Here is a 23,173-nt window from a genome sequence, read left to right on the forward strand (position 1 = left end):
CCAAATTTGGGATCTGCATAGGTCCTGAAGATGGGAAATGAAGTAGGCGGAGACTGTTACGTCTTTGGCGCCTAGCTGCGAGTGCCGTGTTCGCTCCGACGCAGGAAACAAGCAGGTAAGATTAAGCTTTCTTTAATAAAATTAAACGTAGGACAAAAACAAGCGTGGAGCTAAACAAAACCAAAATGCCACCGAGGGTGAAAAAACGGGGAATGCTAGTGTGTACAAAGCTCACCAGAGCGAGGGTAAAAACCGGGAGAACGTAACTGCTGCCTTTAGCACTGTTTTTCAACCACTGTGCTGCGGCACACAGGTGTGCTGTGAGAGATTAAGTAATTTCACCTATTTGGGTTAAAAATATAGTGCCGTTGTTGTCTAGAACTCGGCAGAGTAACCGTGTAATACTCTTCCATATCAGTAGGTGGCAGCTGGTAGCTAAGTTCTTTGTAAATGTCTAAACCCAAAATAAACAAAAGGCGAGTGCCTCTAAAAAGGCATTGACGCTTAGGGATGGCTATGGGAAACGAAACTAGAACTGAACTGGCTACGAAGTCAAAAAAAACAGAATGCTGGACGACAGCAAAGACTTACTGTGGAGCAAAGACATGGAAATAGGTTGTACTTGTATAGCGCTTTTCTACCTTTTTTTAAGGATCTCAAAACGCTTTGATACTAATTTCCACATTCACACACTGATGGCGAGAGCTGCAATGCAAGGCCCTAACCAGGACCCACCAGGAGCATTCTATTTTTAAACTTGAGGTACTTCCAAAAAGAAGATTCAGGAAGGAGGCGCCGGCCGACCTTACAGTGAAGCAGTTTGATTGGCAACTGTGCTTTTTTAGTGGGTGTGGCCTGTGGTCTGGTCAGAACCTGTGGTCTGGTCAGAACATGACATGGGTTTTTTCCGCTAAAAACAGCGGCACGGAAGTTCAAACTAAACCGAGCGCTTCACGCAAACTAGCGCTTTCTCATTGGCTAGCACGTGCTGTGGTCATCACCCGTCACGTTTACGCTTTGAGATTTCAAAAGTTGAATACTCCCGGTATGTTGATGGAAGATGCTTTTATTTTGAAGAATTGTTGTCATGTACATCCCAACATGACACGACTATCAACAATGTCCCAACAAAGAATGATAAAAACAACTGAAGTATTCTTAATTGCTAAAACAAAGCAAAAAAAAGTGCAAATAAGTCAGGGTGTGATGTGACAGGTGGTGACAGTACACCTACTTTGAGACAAGAGCTATAGTCATGCATGCTTGCTTATGCTTTAAAGTCATTTCCAACAATTGCCAGAACTACTTTTTACTGTCAATTGAGTTTCGTTTTTTTAATGATTTCTGCTGGTGGTGTGCCTCTGGATTCATCCACGCAAAAATGTTGAAAAACACTGGCCTAGGGCTGGGAAATATATCAAAATACTGGATATATCGTGGGTTTGTCTCTGTGCGATATAGAAAATGACTATATGGTGATATTGGAGTATATTAGGGGTGTAATGGTAAGTGTATTAGCATTGAACCGTTTCGGTACGGGGGTTTCGGTTTGGTTCGGAGGTGTACCTAACGAGTTTCCACACGGACATATTAAGTAGTGCACCGCATGTTGTGTAAACAATGCACAGCGAGGCACAACACACGGCATGCTAGCAGCGACCGGACTACGATAGACTGACCATACCTCCTCTTTTCACCGGATATGTCCTCTTTTGCGGGGCTGTCCGGGTGGAGTTTCTGAAATGCCTCAAATGTCCAGTATTTTGAGTTAGGGTTGCGTGTATTTTCAATGTACGTTCAGGGTTAAGAAGGGGTTAAAAACAAAACAAATTGTGCATGCAACCGCATTCATGTAGGTGGGGTAGAGACAGAGAGAGCGAGAGAGTTATGATAAACGCGCATGCGTCGCCAGGCTCTGTTTTTTACTTTTTACCCATAGATTTATCAGATTTTATATTTTATTATCTATAGCATGGGTGTCAAAAGTGTGCCCCGGAAGCCATTTGTGGGCCACGCTAATGTTTTAAAGGCCCACGGCACATTCTATAAATACTATTAAAATAAACAAAAACATAACAAAAGTAAAACAAAAAACCTTAAAAGTTAAATGTAATTTAGAAAAAGTTGCAATGTTTACTAATAAAATGTTTCTGTCATTGCTCAAAACATAATATTGAATCAAAATCAATGTTATTATGAATTATTGACCTATCCAAGGTTCCCCGTTACTTCACATCAAATATTCCACGAAGAAAAATATTTTTGGTGGAAGATTTTGCAAATTTGGTAAATAAATAACCAAAACATTTATATTTTGTTGCTTTCTTACTGTACTGAAAATGAACCGAACCGTGACCTCTGAACAGAGGTACGTACCAAACCGAAATTTTTGTGTAGCGTTACACCCCTAGAGTATACGTTCTCACGCAGTTGCTTTTAGCTGCGGGCATTACACTACAGGCTTTTCCCACTCTTTCTTGTCCCTCCTTCTCACAGAGACATAAAACAAGCACACCTTCTTACATACGTCACATACGTATACGCCCTCACGGAGCAGAGAGGTAGCAGCATGAGTAACGTTAGCTGTGGTGCTAGCGGTAATACGTGAAAAAGAAGGTGCCAATCTGGTAACATGGTAATATCCGGGAATATGTCGAACAGACAACCGTAATCTTTCAAATGTGGGGCAAAAGCGTTGCTACAAAACGTAGCGTTAATGCTAATATGTAGCATCATTTGAAAAGTCACCTGCTAGAGAGAATGAAGAGTGCTTACTCCGCATGTCAACATTTCCGTTCACACCAACAAAATGCCAAGGCAAACAATTCCACATCAACACCGTATGACAAAAATAGTGGAAAACATAAGGAGATAATATCCGTAGTAACATAGCGATTTGATTTCCTATTATGCAGCTCATTTTTATTTGACACTTATGGAAATATCTTGTGTGACATCATGCACAAAAGTGCACTTTATTTGTTTTAAACTATTGTAGTGGCGTTCTGTACAAAAAGTGCACTTTAATTGTGTGTTGTTTTGATTTGTCATCTTAGTGACATCATGCACAAAAGTACACTTTATTTGTTTTAAACTATTGTAGTGGCGTTCTGTACAAAAGTGCACTTTGAGTGTTTTGATATGTCTTCTTAGTGACATCATGCACAAAATTACACTTTATTTGTTTTAAACTATTGTAGTGGCGTTCTTTACAAAAAGTGCACTTTAATTGAGTGTTGTTTTGATTTGTCATCTTAGTGACATCATGCACAAAAGTTTACTTTATTTGTTTTAAACTATTGTAGTGGCGTTCTGTACAAAAAGTGCACTTTAATTGAGTGTTTTGATATGTCTTCTTAGTGACATCATGCACAAAAGTACACTTTATTTGTTTTAAACTATTGTAGTGGCGTTCTGTACAAAAAGTGCACTTTAATTGAGTGTTGTTTTGATTTGTCACCTTAGTGACATCATGCACAAAAGTGCACTTTATTTGTTTTAAACTATTGTAGTGGCGTTCTGTACAAAAAGTGCACTTTAATTGAGTGTTTTGATATGTCTTCTTAGTGACATCATGCACAAAAGTACACTTTATTTGTTTTAAACTATTGTAGTGGCGTTCTTTACAAAAAGTGCACTTTAATTGAGTGTTGTTTTGATATGTCACCTTAGTGACATCATGCACAAAAGTGCACTTTATTTGTTTTAAACTATTGTAGTGGCGTTCTGTACAAAAAGTGCACTTTAATTGAGTGTTTTGATTTGTCATCTTAGTGACATCATGCACAAAAAGTGCACTTTATTTGTTTTAAACTATTGTAGTGGCGTTCTGTACAAAAAGTGCACTTTAATTGAGTGTTGTTTTGATTTGTCATCTTAGTGACATCATGCACAAAAGTGCACTTTATTTGTTTTAAACTATTGTAGTGGCGTTCTGTACAAAAAGTGCACTTTAATTGAGTGTTGTTTTGATTTGTCATCTTAGTGACATCATGCACAAAAGTGCACTTTATTTGTTTTAAACTATTGTAGTGGCGTTCTGTACAAAAAGTGCACTTTAATTGTGTGTTGTTTTGATTTGTCATCTTAGTGACATCATGCACAAAAGTACACTTTATTTGTTTTAAACTATTGTAGTGGCGTTCTGTACAAAAGTGCACTTTGAGTGTTTTGATATGTCTTCTTAGTGACATCATGCACAAAATTACACTTTATTTGTTTTAAACTATTGTAGTGGCGTTCTTTACAAAAAGTGCACTTTAATTGAGTGTTGTTTTGATTTGTCATCTTAGTGACATCATGCACAAAAGTTTACTTTATTTGTTTTAAACTATTGTAGTGGCGTTCTGTACAAAAAGTGCACTTTAATTGAGTGTTTTGATATGTCTTCTTAGTGACATCATGCACAAAAGTACACTTTATTTGTTTTAAACTATTGTAGTGGCGTTCTGTACAAAAAGTGCACTTTAATTGAGTGTTGTTTTGATTTGTCACCTTAGTGACATCATGCACAAAAGTGCACTTTATTTGTTTTAAACTATTGTAGTGGCGTTCTGTACAAAAAGTGCACTTTAATTGAGTGTTTTGATATGTCTTCTTAGTGACATCATGCACAAAAGTACACTTTATTTGTTTTAAACTATTGTAGTGGCGTTCTTTACAAAAAGTGCACTTTAATTGAGTGTTGTTTTGATATGTCACCTTAGTGACATCATGCACAAAAGTGCACTTTATTTGTTTTAAACTATTGTAGTGGCGTTCTGTACAAAAAGTGCACTTTAATTGAGTGTTTTGATTTGTCATCTTAGTGACATCATGCACAAAAAGTGCACTTTATTTGTTTTAAACTATTGTAGTGGCGTTCTGTACAAAAAGTGCACTTTAATTGAGTGTTGTTTTGATTTGTCATCTTAGTGACATCATGCACAAAAGTGCACTTTATTTGTTTTAAACTATTGTAGTGGCGTTCTGTACAAAAAGTGCACTTTAATTGAGTGTTGTTTTGATTTGTCATCTTAGTGACATCATGCACAAAAGTACACTTTATTTGTTTTAAACTATTGTAGTGGCGTTCTGTACAAAAAGTGCACTTTAATTGAGTGTTGTTTTGATATGTCATCTTAGTGACATCATGCACAAAAGTACACTTTATTTGTTTTAAACTATTGTAGTGGCGTTCTGTACAAAAAGTGCACTTTGAGTGTTGTTTTGATTTGTCATCTTAGTGACATCATGCACAAAAGTACACTCTATTTGTTTTAAACTATTGTAGTGGCGTTCTGTACAAAAAGTGCACTTTAATTGTGTGTTGTTTTGATTTGTCATCTTAGTGACATCATGCACAAAAGTGCACTTATTTGTTTTAAACTATTGTAGCGGCGTTCTGTACAAAAAGTGCACTTTAATTGAGTGTTGTTTTGATTTGTCATCTTAGTGACAACATGCACAAACGTGCACTTTATTTGTTTTATACTATTGTAGTGGCGTTCTGTACAAAAAGTGCACTTTAATTGAGTGTTGTTTTGATTTGTGATCTTAGTGACATCATGCACAAAAGTGCACTTTATTTGTTTTAAACTTTTGTAGTGGCGTTCTGTGCAAAAAGTGCACTTTAATTGAGTGTTGTTTTGATTTGTGATCTTAGTGACATCATGCACAAAAGTACACTTTATTTCTTTTAAACTATTGTAGTGGCGTTCTGTACAAAAAGGGCACTTTAATTCAGTGTTTTGATATGTCATCTTAGTGACATCATGCACAAAAGTGCACTTTATTTGTTTTAAACTTTTGTAGTGGCGTTCTGTGCAAAAACTGCACTTTGAGTGTTGTTTTGATTTGTCATCTTAGTGACATCATGCACAAAAGTACACTCTATTTGTTTTAAACTATTGTAGTGGCGTTCTGTACAAAAAGTGCACTTTAATTGAGTGTTGTTTTGATTTGTCATCTTAGTGACATCATGCACAAAAGTGCACTTTATTTGTTTTAAACTTTTGTAGTGGCGTTCTGTGCAAAAAGTGCACTTTAATTGAGTGTTGTTTTGATTTGTCATCTTAGTGACATCATACACAAAAGTACACTTTATTTGTTTCAAACTTTTGTAGTGGCGTTCTGTGCAAAAAGGGCACTTTAATTGAGTGTTGTTTTGATTTGTCATCTTAGTGACATGCACAAAAGTGCACTTTATTTGTTTTATACTATTGTAGTGGCGTTCTGTACAAAAAGTGCACTTTAATTGAGTGTTGTTTTGATTTGTCATCTTAGTGACATCATGCACAAAAGTGCACTTTATTTGTTTTATACTATTGTAGTGGCGTTCTGTGCAAAAAGGGCACTTTAATTCAGTGTTTTGATATGTCATCTTAGTGACATCATGCACTAAAGTGCACTAATTGCTTGTTTTAAAATGTCTGTGACAATCTTGCACCTACTCAGTGGCCTAGTGGTTACAGTATCCGCCCTGAGATGGGTAGGTTGTGAGTAGGGATGCACCGAAATGAAAATTTGTGGCCGAAGCCGAATACATTTTAAACGCTTGGCCGAATAATGAATGCAGTTTTTCACAATTTTTTTTATATTGCATAAATAGCATAGAATAAATATTTAGACATGTGTTTCAAATAAAGTAATTTTTTATTGAATATTGACATGTTTTTAATATTCCAGTAGCCGTTGCTTTTCAAAAAAAGCACAAAGTTTTTCATTTATATTAGGCCTTCAAACAAAACATGCATTCCAAAAAAAAAATAAAGTGCATTAAAGTGGATAAACCCACAACAAATGAATGATTGTCCTTTTGGCAAAAGTCTGCTTAGCCACAGTAGATATGCTAATAATGTAAACAGAAGGCTTAAGTAAATCTCAATTAAGTGTGTGCTTGTAACCTCATACACTTATACAGGTAGCCTACACAACAGGCTAATAATGTAAACAGAGGCCCCACTAAATCTCAATAAGTGTGTGCTTGTAACCTCATACACTTATACAGGTACACAACATTGTAACCTCATACACTTATACAGGTACACAACATATCCCAACGTCACCGCACGTTGGTTGATTGCGTCACCGCGTCAAAAAACTTCGTCACACGCCACTATTCGGCCTTGTTCTTAACTCATACCACCGAAAGCCGAATGTGGCTTTTTTTGCCATATTCGGTTACCGATTAATCGGTGCATCCCTAGTTGTGAGTTCAAACCCCGGCCGAGTCATACCAAAGCCTATAAAAATGTGAGCCATCACCTCCCTGCTTGGCACTCAGCATCAAGGGTTGGAAATGGGCGTTAAATCACCATAAATGATTCCCGGGCGCGGCACCGCTGCTGCTCACTGCTCCCCTCACCTCCCAGGGGGTGATTAAGGGGATGGGTCAAATGCAGAGGACAATTTTCACCACACCTAGTGTGTATGTGAGACAATCATTAGTACTTTAACTTTTTGTTTTGAAACTACATGAATGTTTGTGCCACTGCTTAATAACTGTTTAATAAATACACTTTTAGTTGTGACTTCCCTCTCTGCATGAAAGTTTAAAAGTAGCATATATTAATGCAGCATGAAGAAAAATGTTTTAATGTAGACACATAGAATCATCTTACTGCTGTGATTATATGCATCAAGTGTTCATTCAAGGCTAAGGCAAAATATCCAGATATATATTGTGTATCGTGACACGGCCTAAAAATATTGAGGTATTAATAAAAGGCCATATTGCCCAAAGTCATATCCAACAATTGCGACAGCAACTTTTTACTGCCCACTGAGTTAAGTTTTTTAATGATTTCTGCTAGTGATGTTTTTCAACGCAAAAAATGTGCCTTAGCTGAAAAAAGGTGGGAAAACACTGACCTATAGCACACATTGACCCGGCAACTAATGCTGGCTGACAGGAAACTATGAAGGGGAGTGATTAACCAAAACACCTGCTGGGAAGACTAATTGCTAAACTAAGATAGGTGAGGAGAATCAGTGACCGTGGAAATATAGATACGGATATAAACAGTTAATAAAAAAGACGATGAATAATCCAATTTTCCAGTTTGTCCCTCATAGTGTGTACAAAATAATACATGTATAAATGACACGATATGTTACTGCAGACTAATTAGGAGTCTGTTTGTGTACTTACTACTAAAAGACAAGTTGTCGTGTATGTTCACTATTTTATTTAAGGACTAAATGAAAATAATAAACCTATGTTTCATGTACCCTAAGATTTTTTGTTACAATAAAGACAATAATGCAATGTATCGAAATACATTTTGAAACCTGGACTAAAATATTGGTATGTAGACAACCCTGGTAGAGACTATAAAGAGTTACCCAAAGTGCTTTGTCCACTATCGTAGTACAACTCTGTAGCCCATAAGCTCCTTTTTTGCTATGCTGTTGTTGTGGGGCAGACTGGCTCGTACATGCACATGCATCCTCCACTGTTGCCGTGTCTAAAACAAAGCAGCGTATAATCCCAACTTACATCTGTCGGTAGACAACACTGGTGAGAAAGAGAAGTGGCTTGAAGATGGTCTGTAAAACATCACCATTTTGACCAAACATGTTGTAAATGTGTAAAAATGATCATAACATGACACTTTAATAAGCATTTTCACATAGCACCAGCATTTTGGAGCAATAATGAGGCGATAGACAAAAGGTAAAAATACACTAAATCTATCTGTGGCAGCAAATGTGGACGTAACTATGGTGCGTTCAAAGACCCTCAGTTAAAGTTAGAAACAGAGGCAACATTAGCTTTTAAAGACTGGAAGAGGCAGTATAATAATTGTAATAATGGTGTGTTAATATAATTTGTATTTAACATTTTAAGTGATGAACATTCATATTCTGGCCACTTTGTTTTGGATTTTTGTAACAAAAACAGCAGAAAAACAAGCTGGTTTCTAACATGATACAATGAGTGCGTTTGGGGAGGGAGTAATATTGTGTGTGGGGCCCCAGAATGTGGTGCTACGCCCCTGGATCCAGTATGCGGAACTTGTTCCATAGTGCAGGCAACAAAACTAACCACTTGACGTAGTTTCCCAAAACCTTAAAAAAAAAAATCTTCCCCAGTTTAGTAGCTCTGAACAGTTCATTACGTCTTCTTACTGAATAACCTTTTTAGTTTCTTCTCGGCAGACAAGATTTCGGTCAAGTAGAAACAAATACCAAGGAGCAGACACAAATAAGGAAGCGGCCCAAAGGAGCCTTCGTATCCTTGACTGTCTTTACCATGAATTGATTAACGTTGAAAAACGTATTCGGGTGTTACCATTTAATGGTCAATTTTACGGAATATGTACTGTACTGTGCAATCTACTAATGAAAGTTTCAATCAATCATTCCATCAGTCCTGCATTACCCATCAAGCTTTGTATGTCCTGCTTGCGGTCAATGATTTTGCCGTTGTCCCGGTCCACCATGTGGTTATGTTGCAGTGATCTGAAATGAAGCCGACCAGGTAGACCTGACAGGTGCCTTGTTGGCCACGCCTAGAAGTGGTCTGGTGGCCTTTCTGAAGAAGACCAGACCGCTAAAACATGTCAACAAGTTCAAATATTACCTTTAAAGGCCTACTGAAATGAGATGTTCTTATTTAAACAGGGATAGCAGGTCCATTCTATGTGTCATACTTGATCATTTTGCCATATTGCCATATTTTTGCTGAAAAGATTTAGTAGAGAACATCGACGATAAAGTTCGCAACTTTTGGTCGCTAATAAAAAAGCCTTGGCTGTACCGGAAGTAGCTGACGATGTGCGCGTGACGTCACGGGTTGTGGAGCTCCTCACATCTGAACATTGTTTACAATCATGGCCACCAGCAGTGAGAGCGATTCGGGCCGAGAAAGCGTCAATTTCCCCATTAATTTGAGCGAGGATGAAAGATTCGTGGATAAAGAAATTTAGAGTGAAGGCGAGGGCAGTGAGAGCGATTCAGATGTTTTTAGACACATTTACTAGGATAATTCTGGGAAATCCCTTATCTGCCTATTGTGTTGCTAGTGTTTTAGTGAGTTAAATAGTACCTTATAGGGGAACATTATCACAATTTCAAAAGGGTTAAAAACAATAAAAATCAGTTCCCAGTGGCTTGTTGTATTTTTTGAAGTTTTTTATTTTATTTTACCGGTCCCCGAATATCCCTAAAAAAAGCTTTAAAGTGCTTGATTTTCGCTATTTGCGATGCGACTATCCATTTCCCTGTAATGTCACACAGTGCTGCCAATGTAAACAAACAATGGGAATACCACAGCAAGATATAGCGACATTAGCTCGGATTCAAACTCGGATTTCAGCGACTTAAGCGATTCAACAGATTACGCATGTATTGAAACAGATGGTTGGAGTATGAAAGTATTGAAGAAGAAACTGAAACTTTTGAGCGAATAGCTATTGACGCAATTCATAGCCATAGCATGGCCGAATAGCTGCGTTAGCATCGCCGCTAAAATGTGCGGACCAAACGATCAGGACTTTCGCATCTTTTGACACTGGAGCAACTTAAATCCGTCGATTGGTAAGTGTTTGTTTCGCATTCAATGTGGGTGGAAGGAAACGTAATATAGTTGCAAATGCATCTACAGGTTATCCATACATCTCTGTGCCATGTCTGCTTTAGCACCGCCGGTAAATAGCATGTTAGCGTCGATTAGCGCAGCATGTTAGCATCGATAAGCTGGCAGTCAAAATCAACAAAACTCAGCTTTGTGATTTCGTTGACTATCGTTGCAAATGCATCTACAGGTTATCCATACATCTCTGTGCCATGTCTGCTTTTAGCACCGCCGGTAAATAGCATGTTAGCATCGATTAGCTGGCAGTCAACATCAACAAAACTCACCTTTGTGATTTCGTTGACTATCATTGCAAATGCATCTGCAGGTTATCCATACATCTCTGTGCCATGTCTGCTTTAGCACCGCCGGTAAATAGCATGTTACCATCGATTAGCGTAGCATGTTAGCATCGATTAGCTGGCAGTCCACATCAACAAAACTCACCTTTGTGATTTCGTTGACTATCGTTGCAAATGCATCTGCAGGTTATCCATACATCTCTGTGCCATGTCTGCCTTAACATCGCCGGTCAAATGTGGAGACACTCTGGCACATTCAATGGGGGTCTGGCGGCAGACACTTTGGCATCTTGGGGCCAGTGGTGCAACTTGAATCCCTCCCTGTTAGTGTTGTTACACCCTCCGACAACACACCGTCGAGGCATGATGTCTCCAAGGTTCCAAAAAATAGTCCAAAAAACGGAAAATAACAGAGCTGAGACCTGGTGTTTGTAATGTGTTGAAAATGAAAATGGCGGGTGTGTTACCTCGGCGACGTCACGTTCTGACGTCATCGCCTCCAGAGCGATAAACAGAAAGGCGTTTAATTCGCCAAAATTCACCCATTTAGAGTTCGGAAATCGGTTAAAAAAATAGATGGTCTTTTTTCTGCACCATCAAGGTATATATTGACACTTACATAGGTCTGCTGATAATGTTGCCCTTTAAAGTCGGAGGGGTGTGGCCACGGGTGTTTTGACGCCAGAGTCTCTGAGAGAAGTCACGGCAGCTGCATGAGGACGCTGGCTCCGCTGATCTCTGTTTAGAGGCGACTTATTTCCACAATTTTCTCACCGAAAACTGCCGGTTGACATGTAGTCGGGATCCATGTTCGTTTGACCGCTCTGATCCATAGTAAAGCTTCACCTCCGGGAATTTTAAACAAGGAAACACTGTGTGTTTATGTGGCTAAAGGTGAAAAGCTTCCCACCTCCATCTTTCTACTTTGCAAAAGATTCAGCAACACAGATGTCCAAAATACTGTGTAATTATGCGATGAAAAGAGACGACTTTTAACCGTAAGTGATGCTGGGCTAATATGTCCCCTCCAACCAATGACGTCATCATTCCGCGACGTTTTCAACAGGAAACTCCGCAGGAAATTTAAAATTGTAATTTAGTAAACCAAACTGGCCGTATTGGCATGTGTTGCAATGTTAATATTTCATCATTGATATATAAACTATCAGACTGTGTGGTTGATAGTAGTGGCTTTCATTAGGCCTTTAATAGTCCAAAATCTCATATGACGAGAAGAAAACAAACGTTTTACAATTGTGTTTACTAGAGGCTAGGCTTAGAAATGATAAACCGTGGTAAAACTCCCCACGTTTTGTATTCATCCATCTATCATCTTCCGCATATCCGAGGTCGGGTCGCGGGGGCAGCAGCCTAAGCAGGGAAGCCCAGACTTCCCTCTCTCCAGCCACTTCGTCTAGCTCTTCCCGGGGGATCCCAAGGCGTTCCCAGGCCAGCCGGGAGACATAGTCTTCCCAACGTGTCCTGGGTCTTCCCCGTGGCCTCCTACCAGCTGGACGTGCCCTAAACACCTCCCGAGGGAGGCGTTCGGGTGGCATCCTGACCAGATGCCCGAACCACCTCATCTGGCTCCTCTCGATGTGAAGGAGCAGCGGCTTTACTTTGAGTTCCTCCCGGATGGCAGAGCTTCTCACCCTATCTCTAAGGGAGAGACCCGCCACACGGCGGAGGAAACTCATTTGGGCCGCTTGTACCCGTGATCTTATCCTTTCGGTCATGACCCAAAGCTCATGACCATAGGTGAGGATGGGAACGTAGATGGACCGGTAAATTGAGAGCTTTGCCTTCCGGCTCAGGTCCTTCTTCACCACAACGGATCGATACAACGTCCGCATTACTGAAGACGCCGCACCGATCCGCCTGTCGATCTCACTATCCACTCTTCCCCCACTCGTGAACAAGACTCCCAGGTACTTGAACTCCTCCACTTGGGGCAGGGTCTCCTCCCCAACCCGGAGATGGCACTCCACCCTTTTCCGGGCGAGAACCACGGACTCGGACTTGGAGGTGCTGATTCTCATTCCGGTCGCTTCACGTTTTGTATTGTTAGAGAAATATTGTTCACCTCTAAAGCAGAATAGAAGGCCTTAGATTTGGCCTCGGTTCTGCTGGAAGATACACACACCCTGTTTGGTTATCTCTGCCCTGCCACGCGCATACATCACGTTATCTATGGTGTCATTAAGTACTGGCCTGGAGGAAGAGAAAAGAAGGCACACGCACGTCAAGTTAGGGCTGGGCGATATATCAATATACTCGATATTGTGCGGGTTTGTCTCCGTGAGAGACGCAGTTGCTTTTATCTGCCGGCTTATCTCACGCTCTTGTCTCAAGACACAAGGCGACACGGTAAAGAATCTGGGTATTATCTTCGACCCTACTCTCTCGTTTGAGTCACACATTAAAAGCGTTACTAAAACGGCCTTCTTTCATCTCCGTAATATCGCTAAAATTCGCTCCATTCTGTCCACTAAAGACGCTGAGATCATTATCCATGCGTTTGTTACGTCTCGCCTCGACTACTGTAACGTATTATTTTCGTGTCTCCCCATGTCTAGCATTAAAAGATTACAGTTGGTACAAAATGCGGCTGCTAGACTTTTGACAAGAACAAGAAAGTTTGATCACATTACGCCTGTACTGTATATACCTTTATATACATATATACATACATATATACCTATACTGTATATACCTTTATATACATATATACATACATATATACCTATACTGTATATACCTTTATATACATATATACATACATATATACCTATACTGGCTCACCTGCACTGGCTTCCTGTGCCTTTAAGATGTGACTTTAAGGTTTTACTACTTACGTATAAAATACTACACGGTCTAGCTCCATCCTATCTTGCCGATTGTATTGTACCATATGTCCCGGCAAGAAATCTGCGTTCAAAGGACTCCGGCTTATTAGTGATTCCTAGAGCCCAAAAAAAGTCTGCGGGCTATAGAGCGTTTTCGTTTCGGGCTCCAGTACTCTGGAATGCCCTCCCGGTAACAGTTCGAGATGCCACCTCAGTAGAAGCATTTAAGTCTCACCTTAAAACTCATTTGTATACTCTAGCCTTTAAATAAACTCCATTTTTAGACCAGTTGATCTGCCGTTTCGTTTCTTTTTCTCTTATGTCCCACTCTCCCTTGTGGAGGGGGTCCGGTCCGATCCGGTGGCCATGTACTGCTTGCCTGTGTATCGGCTGGGGACATCTCTGCGCTGCTGATCCGCCTCCGCTTGGTATGGTTTCCTGCTTGCTCCGCTGTGAACGAGACTCTCGCAACTGTGTTGGATCCACTTTGGACTGGACTCTCGCGACTGTGTTGGATCCATTATGGATTGAACTTTCACAGTATCATGTTAGACCCGCTCGACATCCATTGCTTTCCTCCTCTCCAAGGTTCTCATAGTCATCATTGTCACCGATGTCCCACTGGGTGTGAGTTTTCCTTGCCCTTATGTGGGCCTACCGAGGATGTCGTAGTGGTTTGTGCAGCCCTTTGAGACACTAGTGATTTAGGGCTATATAAGTAAACATTGATTGATTGATTGATTGATTGATTGTCTCTCCGTCTCTAAGACAGTAAGCGCACCTTCTTACATACTGTCACGTCAAACGTCACGTACGTATACGCCCTCGTGGAGCAGAGATGTAGCAGCATGGGTAACGTTAGCTGTGATGCTAGCAGAGCTGTGCGAGTGGTACTACGAGAGAAAGAAGGAAGAATTAATTCCCAAGAAAAACAGAAGGGGTTCCATCGTCTGGCGGTGGTTTGGCTTCAACAGGCAACCGTAATTTGTCAAATACGCGGCTAAAGCGTTGCAACGAAAAGTAGCATTACTGCTAATATGTAGCATCATTTAAAAATGAAGTTATCCGTATCTTATATTTTACTATTGATAGTACTAAATAATTGTTTATGCACCTTAGGGGATCTGCTCCAATGGTGTTGTTTTTTGAACCTGTTCACTGTAATAATGACAAATAAAACTCTATTCCAGGGGTAGGGAACCTATGGCTCGGGATGACTGCATCCGGCTCTCAGGTAAATTTGAGCTGACTCTGCTTAACACGATAAATAATGAATAATTCCACTTGTAATCAGTGTTAAAAATGATGTTCAAAATGTAAAACATCCGGAAAAGGGTGGAGTGCCATCTCCGGGTTGGGGAGGAGACCCTGCCCCAAGTGGAGGAGTTCAAGTACCTAGGAGTCTTGTTCACGAGTGGGGGAAGAGTGGATCGTGAGATCGACAGGCGGATCGGTGCGGCGTCTTCAGTAATGCGGACGTTGTATCGATCCGTTGTGGTGAAGAAGGAGCTGAGCCGGAAGGCAAAGCTCTCAATTTACCGGTCGATCTACGTTCCCATCCTCACCTATGGTCATGAGCTTTGGGTCATGACCGAAAGGATAAGATCACGGGTACAAGCGGCCGAAATGAGTTTCCTCCGCCGTGTGGCGGGTCTCTCCCTTAGAGATAGGGTGAGAAGCTCTGCCATCCGGGAGGAACTCAAAGAAAAGCCGCTGCTCCTTCACATCGAGAGGAGCCAGATGAGGTGGTTCGGGCATCTGGTCAGGATGCCACCCGAACGCCTCCCTCGGGAGGTGGGAGGCCACGGGGAAGACCCAGGACACGTCGGGAAGACTATGTCTCATGGCTGGCCTGGGAACGCCTCGGGATCCCCCGGGAAGAGCTAGACGAAGTGGCTGGGGAGAGGGAAGTCTGGGTTTCCCTGCTTAGGTTGTTGCCCCTGCGACCCGACCTCAGATAAGCGGAAGAAGATGGATGGATGGATGGATGGATGTAAAACATTGTGCATTTTTAATCCATCCATCCGTTTTCTACCGCACCTGTCCAAGAAGTTGCGTTGATGGTAAGAAGTTATTTATTTATTATTGGTTAGTGTAGGGCTTGCCCTCCTGGGGGTTCTTCAGACGACCAAGAACCGACATGAGACCCTGTTTCAGGGTTACAGTATTGTTTCATTTTTCAATGAGTCTCTCAGTTGCTTTCCAGCAATTGTCTTTTTCTCTTTCGTTCTGGCTCGCGCTCTGGCTCCAGCACCAACCCTGTCTCTCCTCCTGGCTGCCGCTTATGACATAGCGACGGGTGATTAGGTAACAAGGCCCAGGTGGGCCGTCCACGCATCTGTCGCTGATTTCAAGGCCGGTCCTAGCAACACCCCGCTTCGCTGCAGGCCCGCGGGCCACGCCCCCATCCACAGTTAGCTTCAAAATAACAATGTTATTACAAAGAATAAGAGACTTATTATACTCTAAAAATGTTGGTCTTACTTAAAAATACACACGTTTAGTTGTATTCAGGGTTAAAAAAATATTTTACGGCTCTTACGGAAATACATTTTAAAATATTTGGCTTCTTGGCTCTCTCAGCCAAAAAGGTTCCCGACCCCTGCTCTATTCTAATTTATGATTGATTTATTATTCACTGTTCTGTTAGCGAACAAGAACATGGGATAAAAATGCTATGTGAAAAGGGGTAGGATTAAATAAGCTCAGCTTCTTACAACTCCTTTTCAGGCGTGCTGTCATGAAACAAGTGGAAATTAGTTATTGAAATTAGGGATGCACCGAAATGAAAATTTGTGGCCGAAGCCGAATATAATTTAAACGCTTGGCCGAAGGCCGAATACCGAATAATGAATGCAGTTTTTCACAATTTTTTTAATATTGCATAAATAGCCTAGAATAAATATTTAGACATGTTTTTCAAATAAAGTAATTTTTTATTGAATATTGACATTTTTTTAATATTCCAGTAGCCTTTGCTTTTCAAAAAAAGCACAAAGTTTTTCATTTATATTAGGCCTTCAAACAAAACATGCATTCCGAAAAAAAATAAAATGCATTAAAGTGGATAAACCCACAACAAATGAATTATTGTCCTTTTGGCAAAAGTCTGCTTAGCCACAGTAGATATGCTAATAATGTAAACAGAAGGCTGAAGTAAATCTCAATTAAGTGTGTGCTTGTAACCTCATACACTTATACAGGTAGCCTACACAACAGGCTAATAATGTAAACAGAACGCTCAAGTAAATCTCAATAAGTGTGTGCTTGTAACCTCATACACTTATACAGGTACACAACATATCCCAACGTCACTGCACGTTGGTTGATTGCGTCACCGCGTCAAAAAATTGCGTCACACGCCACTATTCGGCCTTGTTTTTAACTCATTCCACCGAAGGCCGAAAGTGGCTTTTTTTTGCCATATTCGGACGAATATATCCGGTTACCGATTAATCGGTGCATCCCTAATTGAAATATTACATTGTAATCGTATGCATCTTCCAAAGAAACTGATTCTGAATGGAGTTGTAAAAGGAATGGAATCACTAGCTGCTAAAAAGGCTCACACACCTCCAGGCAACTGTTTCAAATGCTCGCTCGTCTTTCGCTGTCTCCCGGAAAACACAAATGTAGAGAGCTGTGCACGTGCCCCACACACACACACACACACACACACACACACACACACACACACACTTGAATTTCACTCTGGCCTTGTGAGCGCCCCCGTAGCCCCGCCCACCTACTTTCACATGTGAGTCCTTCACAATGGAAACTTTGAGTCCCAGTGTGAGAGGCGGGCTCTGCTTGTGCAAAAAAAAAAAGCAGGAAGAAGCCCCCTTCCTGTGTACGTCCACTGTGCAGGACAGGAAAGTCAGTTTTATGCGAGGAAGAACAGTCGCGCCGGGCCGACAGGCGCTTAAATCAACCCAGCGGCTCGCTAAAAATACCGCCGGCGGCTCGAATGTGCGCTCAGTTCCTCAGCGCCAGATAAACGCGTTAAGAGAGCATTTTGTCCGAGCTTCGAGGTGGCGCTGTGGCAACACCACCACAACAAGGAGCCCCCGTGCACACACATGAGGTAGGGGAGGGGCAGGGGAGGGGGGCGCCGCTGACAGGCAAGTGAAGGACAAAATGGCTGAAGCCATCTCCGCTTCAACCTTGGAGCCATTTTGATGACATACCTGGGGGGGCCACTCGGTCCTGGTAGGTGGGCTTGGTGTTGCTCAAGGTGAGCAGCATCACCTGGATGGTCCCCACGAAGATGGCGGCCAGGAATCCGTAGAAGATGACATAGAAGAGAAGGATTTTCACTGTGGAGGGAAGAAGGAAACGTCAGATTTGCTTCAGGTGCAAACTTTGGGATTTGATCGAAACACTGACGACCACCGAGCTGTAGGTGGCGCTCCTACAGTCACACTTCATATAATAATTCATATATATACGGCTGACAACTACCGATCATTATTGATATTTATCAAGACGTATTGAAAAATACCTTTGATTATAATACCTCAGCTACAAACCCCGTTTCCATATGAGTTGGGAAATTGTGTTAGATGTAAATATAAACAGAATACAATGATTTGCAAATCCTTTTCAACCCATATTCAGTTGAATATGCTACAAAGACAACATATTTGATGTTCAAACTCATAAACATTTTTTTTTTGTAAATAATCATCAACTTGATGCCAGCAACACGTGACAAAGAAGTTGGGAAAAGTGGCAATAAATACTGATAAAGTTGAGGAATGCTCACCAAACACTTATTTAGGCTATTTGGGAACAGGTGGGTGCCATGATTGGGTATAAAAACAGCTTCCCAAAAAATGCTCAGTCTTTCACAAGAAAGGATGGGGCGAGGTACACCCCTTTGTCCACAACTGCGTGAGCAAATAGTCAAACAGTTTAAGAACAACGTTTCTCAAAGTGCAATTGGAAGAAAATTAGGGATTTCATTATCTACGGTGCATGATATCATCATAAGGTTGAGAATCTGGACAAATCACTCCGCGTAAAACCAACAATGAATGACCGTGACCTTCGATCCCTCAGATGGCACTGTATCAAAAACCAACATCAATCTCGAAAGGATATCACCACACGGGCTCAGGAACACTTAAGAAAACCACCATCACTAAATACAGTTTGTCGCTACATCTGTAAGTGCAAGTTAAAGGTCTACTATGCAAAGCGAAAGCCATTTATCAACAACATCCAGGAATGCTGCCGGCTTCTCTGGGCCGGAGATCATCTAAAATGGACTGATGCAAAGTGGAAATGTGTTCTGTGGTATGACGAGTCCACATTTCAAATGTATTTTGGAAATATTCGACATCGTGTCATCCGTGACCTAAGGGGAAACGAACCATCCAGACTGTTATCGACGCAAAGTTGAAAAGCCAGCATCTGTGATGGTATGGGGGTGCATTAGTGCCCAAGGCATGGGTAACTTACACATCTGTGAAGGCACCATTAATGCTGAAAGGTACATACAGGTTCTGGAACAACATATGCTGCCATCTAAGTGCCGTCTTTTTCATGGACGCCCCTGCTTATTTCAGCAAGACAATGCCAAGCACATGTTACAACAGCATGGCTTCGTAAAAAAAAGAGTGCGGGTACTTTCCTGGCCTGCCTGCAGTCCAGACCTGTCTCCCATGGAAAATGTGTGGCGCATTATGAAGCAGTGGAAGCGGCGGCGATGACCAAGAAGAACGCGAGTTGGAATATAATTACAACACTTTATGTACATATTTATATAATATTTACATATTTATTTAATATGTAACTACAAGCTTCATTCACAGAGTCCAATTGCTTTTATGAGCGGTCGAGCGAATCAAAAGCCGAAAAAAAAATTAAATTTTTTTTTTGTGGCGGCCGTAATTCTTTCGTGGCGGGCCGCCACAAATAAATGAATGTGTGGGAAACCGTGGACTTTATGGTGATATTGGACTATACGTTGCTTTTGGCTGCTGGCATTACACTACAGGCTCTTCCCACTCTTTCTTGTCTCCTTCTCACAGAGACATAAAACAAACACACCTTCTTACATACGTCACATACTCTCACGTCATACGCCCCCGCTGAGCAGAGAGGTAGCAGCATGTGTAACATTAGCTGTGATGCTAGCAGAGTGGTAATACGAGAGAGAGAAGGCGCGAATCTGGTAACAAATGAAGGAATAATTAATTCCCAAGAAAAACAGCAGGGGGTCCATCGTCTGGCGGTGGTTTGGCTTCAAGCGGGAATATGATGAACAGACAACCGTAATATGCCAAGTATGCGGCAAAAACGTTGTCACAAAAAGTCGCACCTACTGCTAATGTGTAGCATCATTTGAAAAGTCCCCCATTAGAGAATGAGGAGTGCTTGAAACTCTGCATGTCAACATTTGCATTCGGTTCCACACCAACAAAAGGCCCAAGCAACCATTTCCACATCAACACCGTATGAAAAAAATAGTCAACAACCGAAGGAGATAACGTCCGCAGGAACCTACCACATAGCGAAGGACATACACTATTATGCAGCTCATTTTTATTTGATACTTATTGAAATATCTTTTGTGACATCATGCACAAAAGTGCACTTTGTTTTAAACTATTATAGTGGCGTTCTTTACAAAAAGTGCACTTTAATCTAGTGTTGTTTTGATATGTCATCTTAGTGACATCATACACATATACTCCAATATCACCGTATAGTCATTTCCTATATTGCACAGATACAAACCCGCGATATATCCAGTATATCGATATATCGCCCAGCCCTACCTTACACCTCTTTTTAGAGTCATTTCCAGCTAAAATGAATCACAAATATGACAAATAATTAGCTTTAACTGAAAAGTCAGCCAGGTTCTGAATGCCTTTTGGCCTCGACTGCACATGTAATAATGCTTGATACACTCACCATCATTCACCTTAAGGGGGAACATTATCACAATTTCAAAAGGGTTAAAAACAATAAAAATCAGTTCCCAGTGGCTTGTTGTATTTTTTGAAGTTTTTTTCAAAATTTTACCGGTCTCGGAATATCCCTAAATAAAGCTTTAAAGTGCCTTATTTTCGCTCTCTGCGAAGACACTGGCCATTTCCCTGTGACGTCACACAGTGCTGCCAATGTAAACAAACAATGGGAATACCACAGCAAGATATAGTGACATTAGCTCGGATTCAAACACGGATTTCAGCGACTTAAGCGATTCAACAGATTACGCATGTATTGAAACAGATGGTTGGAGTATGAAAGTATTGAAGAAGAAACTGAAGCTATTGAGCGAATTCATAGTCATAGCATGGCCGAATAGCTACGTTAGCATCGCCGGTAAAATGTGCGGACCAAATGATCAGGACTTTCGCATCTTTTGACACTGGAGCAACTTAAATCCGTCGATTGGTAAGTGTTTGTTTCGCATTAAATGTGGGTGGAAGGAAACGTAATATAGTTGCAAATGCATCTACAGGTTATCCATACATCTCTGTTCCATGTCTGCTTTAGCACCGCCGGTAAATAGCATGTTAGCATCGATTAGCTGGCAGTCAACATCAACAAAACTCACCTTTGTGATTTCGTTGACTATCGTTGCAAATGCATCTGCAGGTTATCCATACATCTCTGTGCCATGTCTGTCTTAGCATCGCCGGTCAAATGTGGAGACACTCTGGCACATTCAATGGGGGTCTGGCGGCAGACACTTTGGCATCTTCGGGCCAGTGGTGCAACTTGAATCCCTCCCTGTTAGTGTTGTCACACCCTCCGACAAAACACCGTCGAGGCATGATGTCTCCAAGGTTCCAAAAAATGGAAAATAACAGAGCTGAGACCCGGTGTTTGTAATGTGTTGAAAATGAAAATGGCGGGTGTGTTACCTCGGCGACGTCACATTCTGACGTCATCGCCTCCAGCTCGATAAACAGAAAGGCGTTTAATTCGCCAAAATTCACCCATTTAGAGTTCGGAAATCGGTTAAAAAAATAGATGGTCTTTTTTCTGCACCATCAAGGTATATATTGACGCTTACATAGGTCTGATGATAATGTTCCCCTTTAATATGTGTTTAAAATATTACTCTAGGACCTTTTTGTCTCACTCATTTTCATCAAAAATCACCTTGGTTTTTGTACATTGTCTGGGTTTTTGTAGGACTAAACATGTGACACGTCTGTTGGCTATCACTACATAACTGTAGAGTCCAAAAAAAGGAATCCATCTTTTTAAAAGAGTACGACTGAAAAATAATCCAAAATGGGACCAAAGAAAGTTGCGAGTGCCAGCACTTTGATAAAAAAGATGAGAAACGCCGTTGAATTTGAGAAATGACTTGTAGATAGCCAAGTATAAAAATGTGGCATCTTTGCCAACGTGAGGATTCAATAAAAAGGTCAAACTTAGACGTGGGCGATATGTCTTAAAATGGATATAGTGCGATACATAATGCAGCCTTTTGTGATAATCACACAAAACAATATAAATCATAATTTAATAAAAGGCTCCCCTTGTATTTTATCAAAACTATTAATCTATTTCAGGGGTCTCAGACACGCGGCCCGCTAGACGTTATTTTGCGGCTCCCACCTTAATATGAAAGTTTAATGTTTAATGGGGCGGTATAGCTCGGTTGGTAGAGTGGCCGTGCCAGCAACTTGAGGGTTGCAGGTTCGATTCCCGCTTCCGCCATCCCAGTCACTGCCGTTGTGTCCTTGGGCAAGACACTTTACCCACCTGCTCCCAGTGCCACCCACACTGGTTTAAATGTAACTTATATATTGTTTTTCACTATGTAAAGCGCTTTGAGTCACTAGAGAAAAGCGCTATATAAATATAATTCACTTCACTAATGTTAGTGCGGCTCGCGAGTTTTATTTGACCGCGTTGTGTTATTTAGGTCTAAAATGGCTCTTTCAACGTTCCGGGTTGCCTACCCCTGCATTAGTGGAAAAGCGGCAAATGAGTGAAAGCGACAGACGTTGCCATGGAGACGAGGGTTTTCTTACGTACCTGGCTGCAGTCACACCGCGACACCTGTCCGTCAGTAATAAGAGTCCCTGATAACCTGGACCAAATCCAACCGTTATTTGTATTTTTTATTATTTATATTGCATTGCCTCACATTTCTTGTCAATTCATTCATTTATATTTTGATTTTATTTTGCGTTGAAAATAAAAATAAAGACATTTAAGAAAAAGTTTTTTAAGAAGTCTTTTCTCGCGGCCCAGCCTCATCCAGTGGCCCCCAGGCACATTGAGTTTGAGACCCCTGGTCTATTTACTGCTAATATCTGGTTACTTTCTACTTATTCTTCTGTTGTCTGGATACTTTACTTTCGTTTTGGGCGATACCATACCAAGTGGTTAGTAGTGTCGGTGAAGTGAATTATATTTATATAGCACTTTTCTCAAGTGACTCAAAGCGCTTTATATTGTGAAAGCCAATATCTAAGTTACATTTTTTT

At 41.0% G+C, this 23,173-nt stretch overlaps 1 protein-coding gene across 1 annotated transcript in view; it reads right to left on the reverse strand.

Moving 5' to 3' along the window:
* atp1b1a (ATPase Na+/K+ transporting subunit beta 1a) overlaps window positions 1-23,173 on the reverse strand; it is a 61,642-nt gene that overhangs the window by 11,554 nt on the left and 26,915 nt on the right. Inside the window, exon 2 of the mRNA XM_061888311.1 lies at window positions 17,894-18,022. Within this exon, the coding sequence (XP_061744295.1) occupies window positions 17,894-18,022 (129 nt within the window). The remainder of the gene's footprint in view (window positions 1-17,893; window positions 18,023-23,173) is intronic.

The sequence above is a fragment of the Nerophis ophidion genome, linkage group LG26 (assembly GCF_033978795.1).
Source record: "Nerophis ophidion isolate RoL-2023_Sa linkage group LG26, RoL_Noph_v1.0, whole genome shotgun sequence".
NCBI classification, from domain to species: domain Eukaryota; kingdom Metazoa; phylum Chordata; class Actinopteri; order Syngnathiformes; family Syngnathidae; genus Nerophis; species Nerophis ophidion.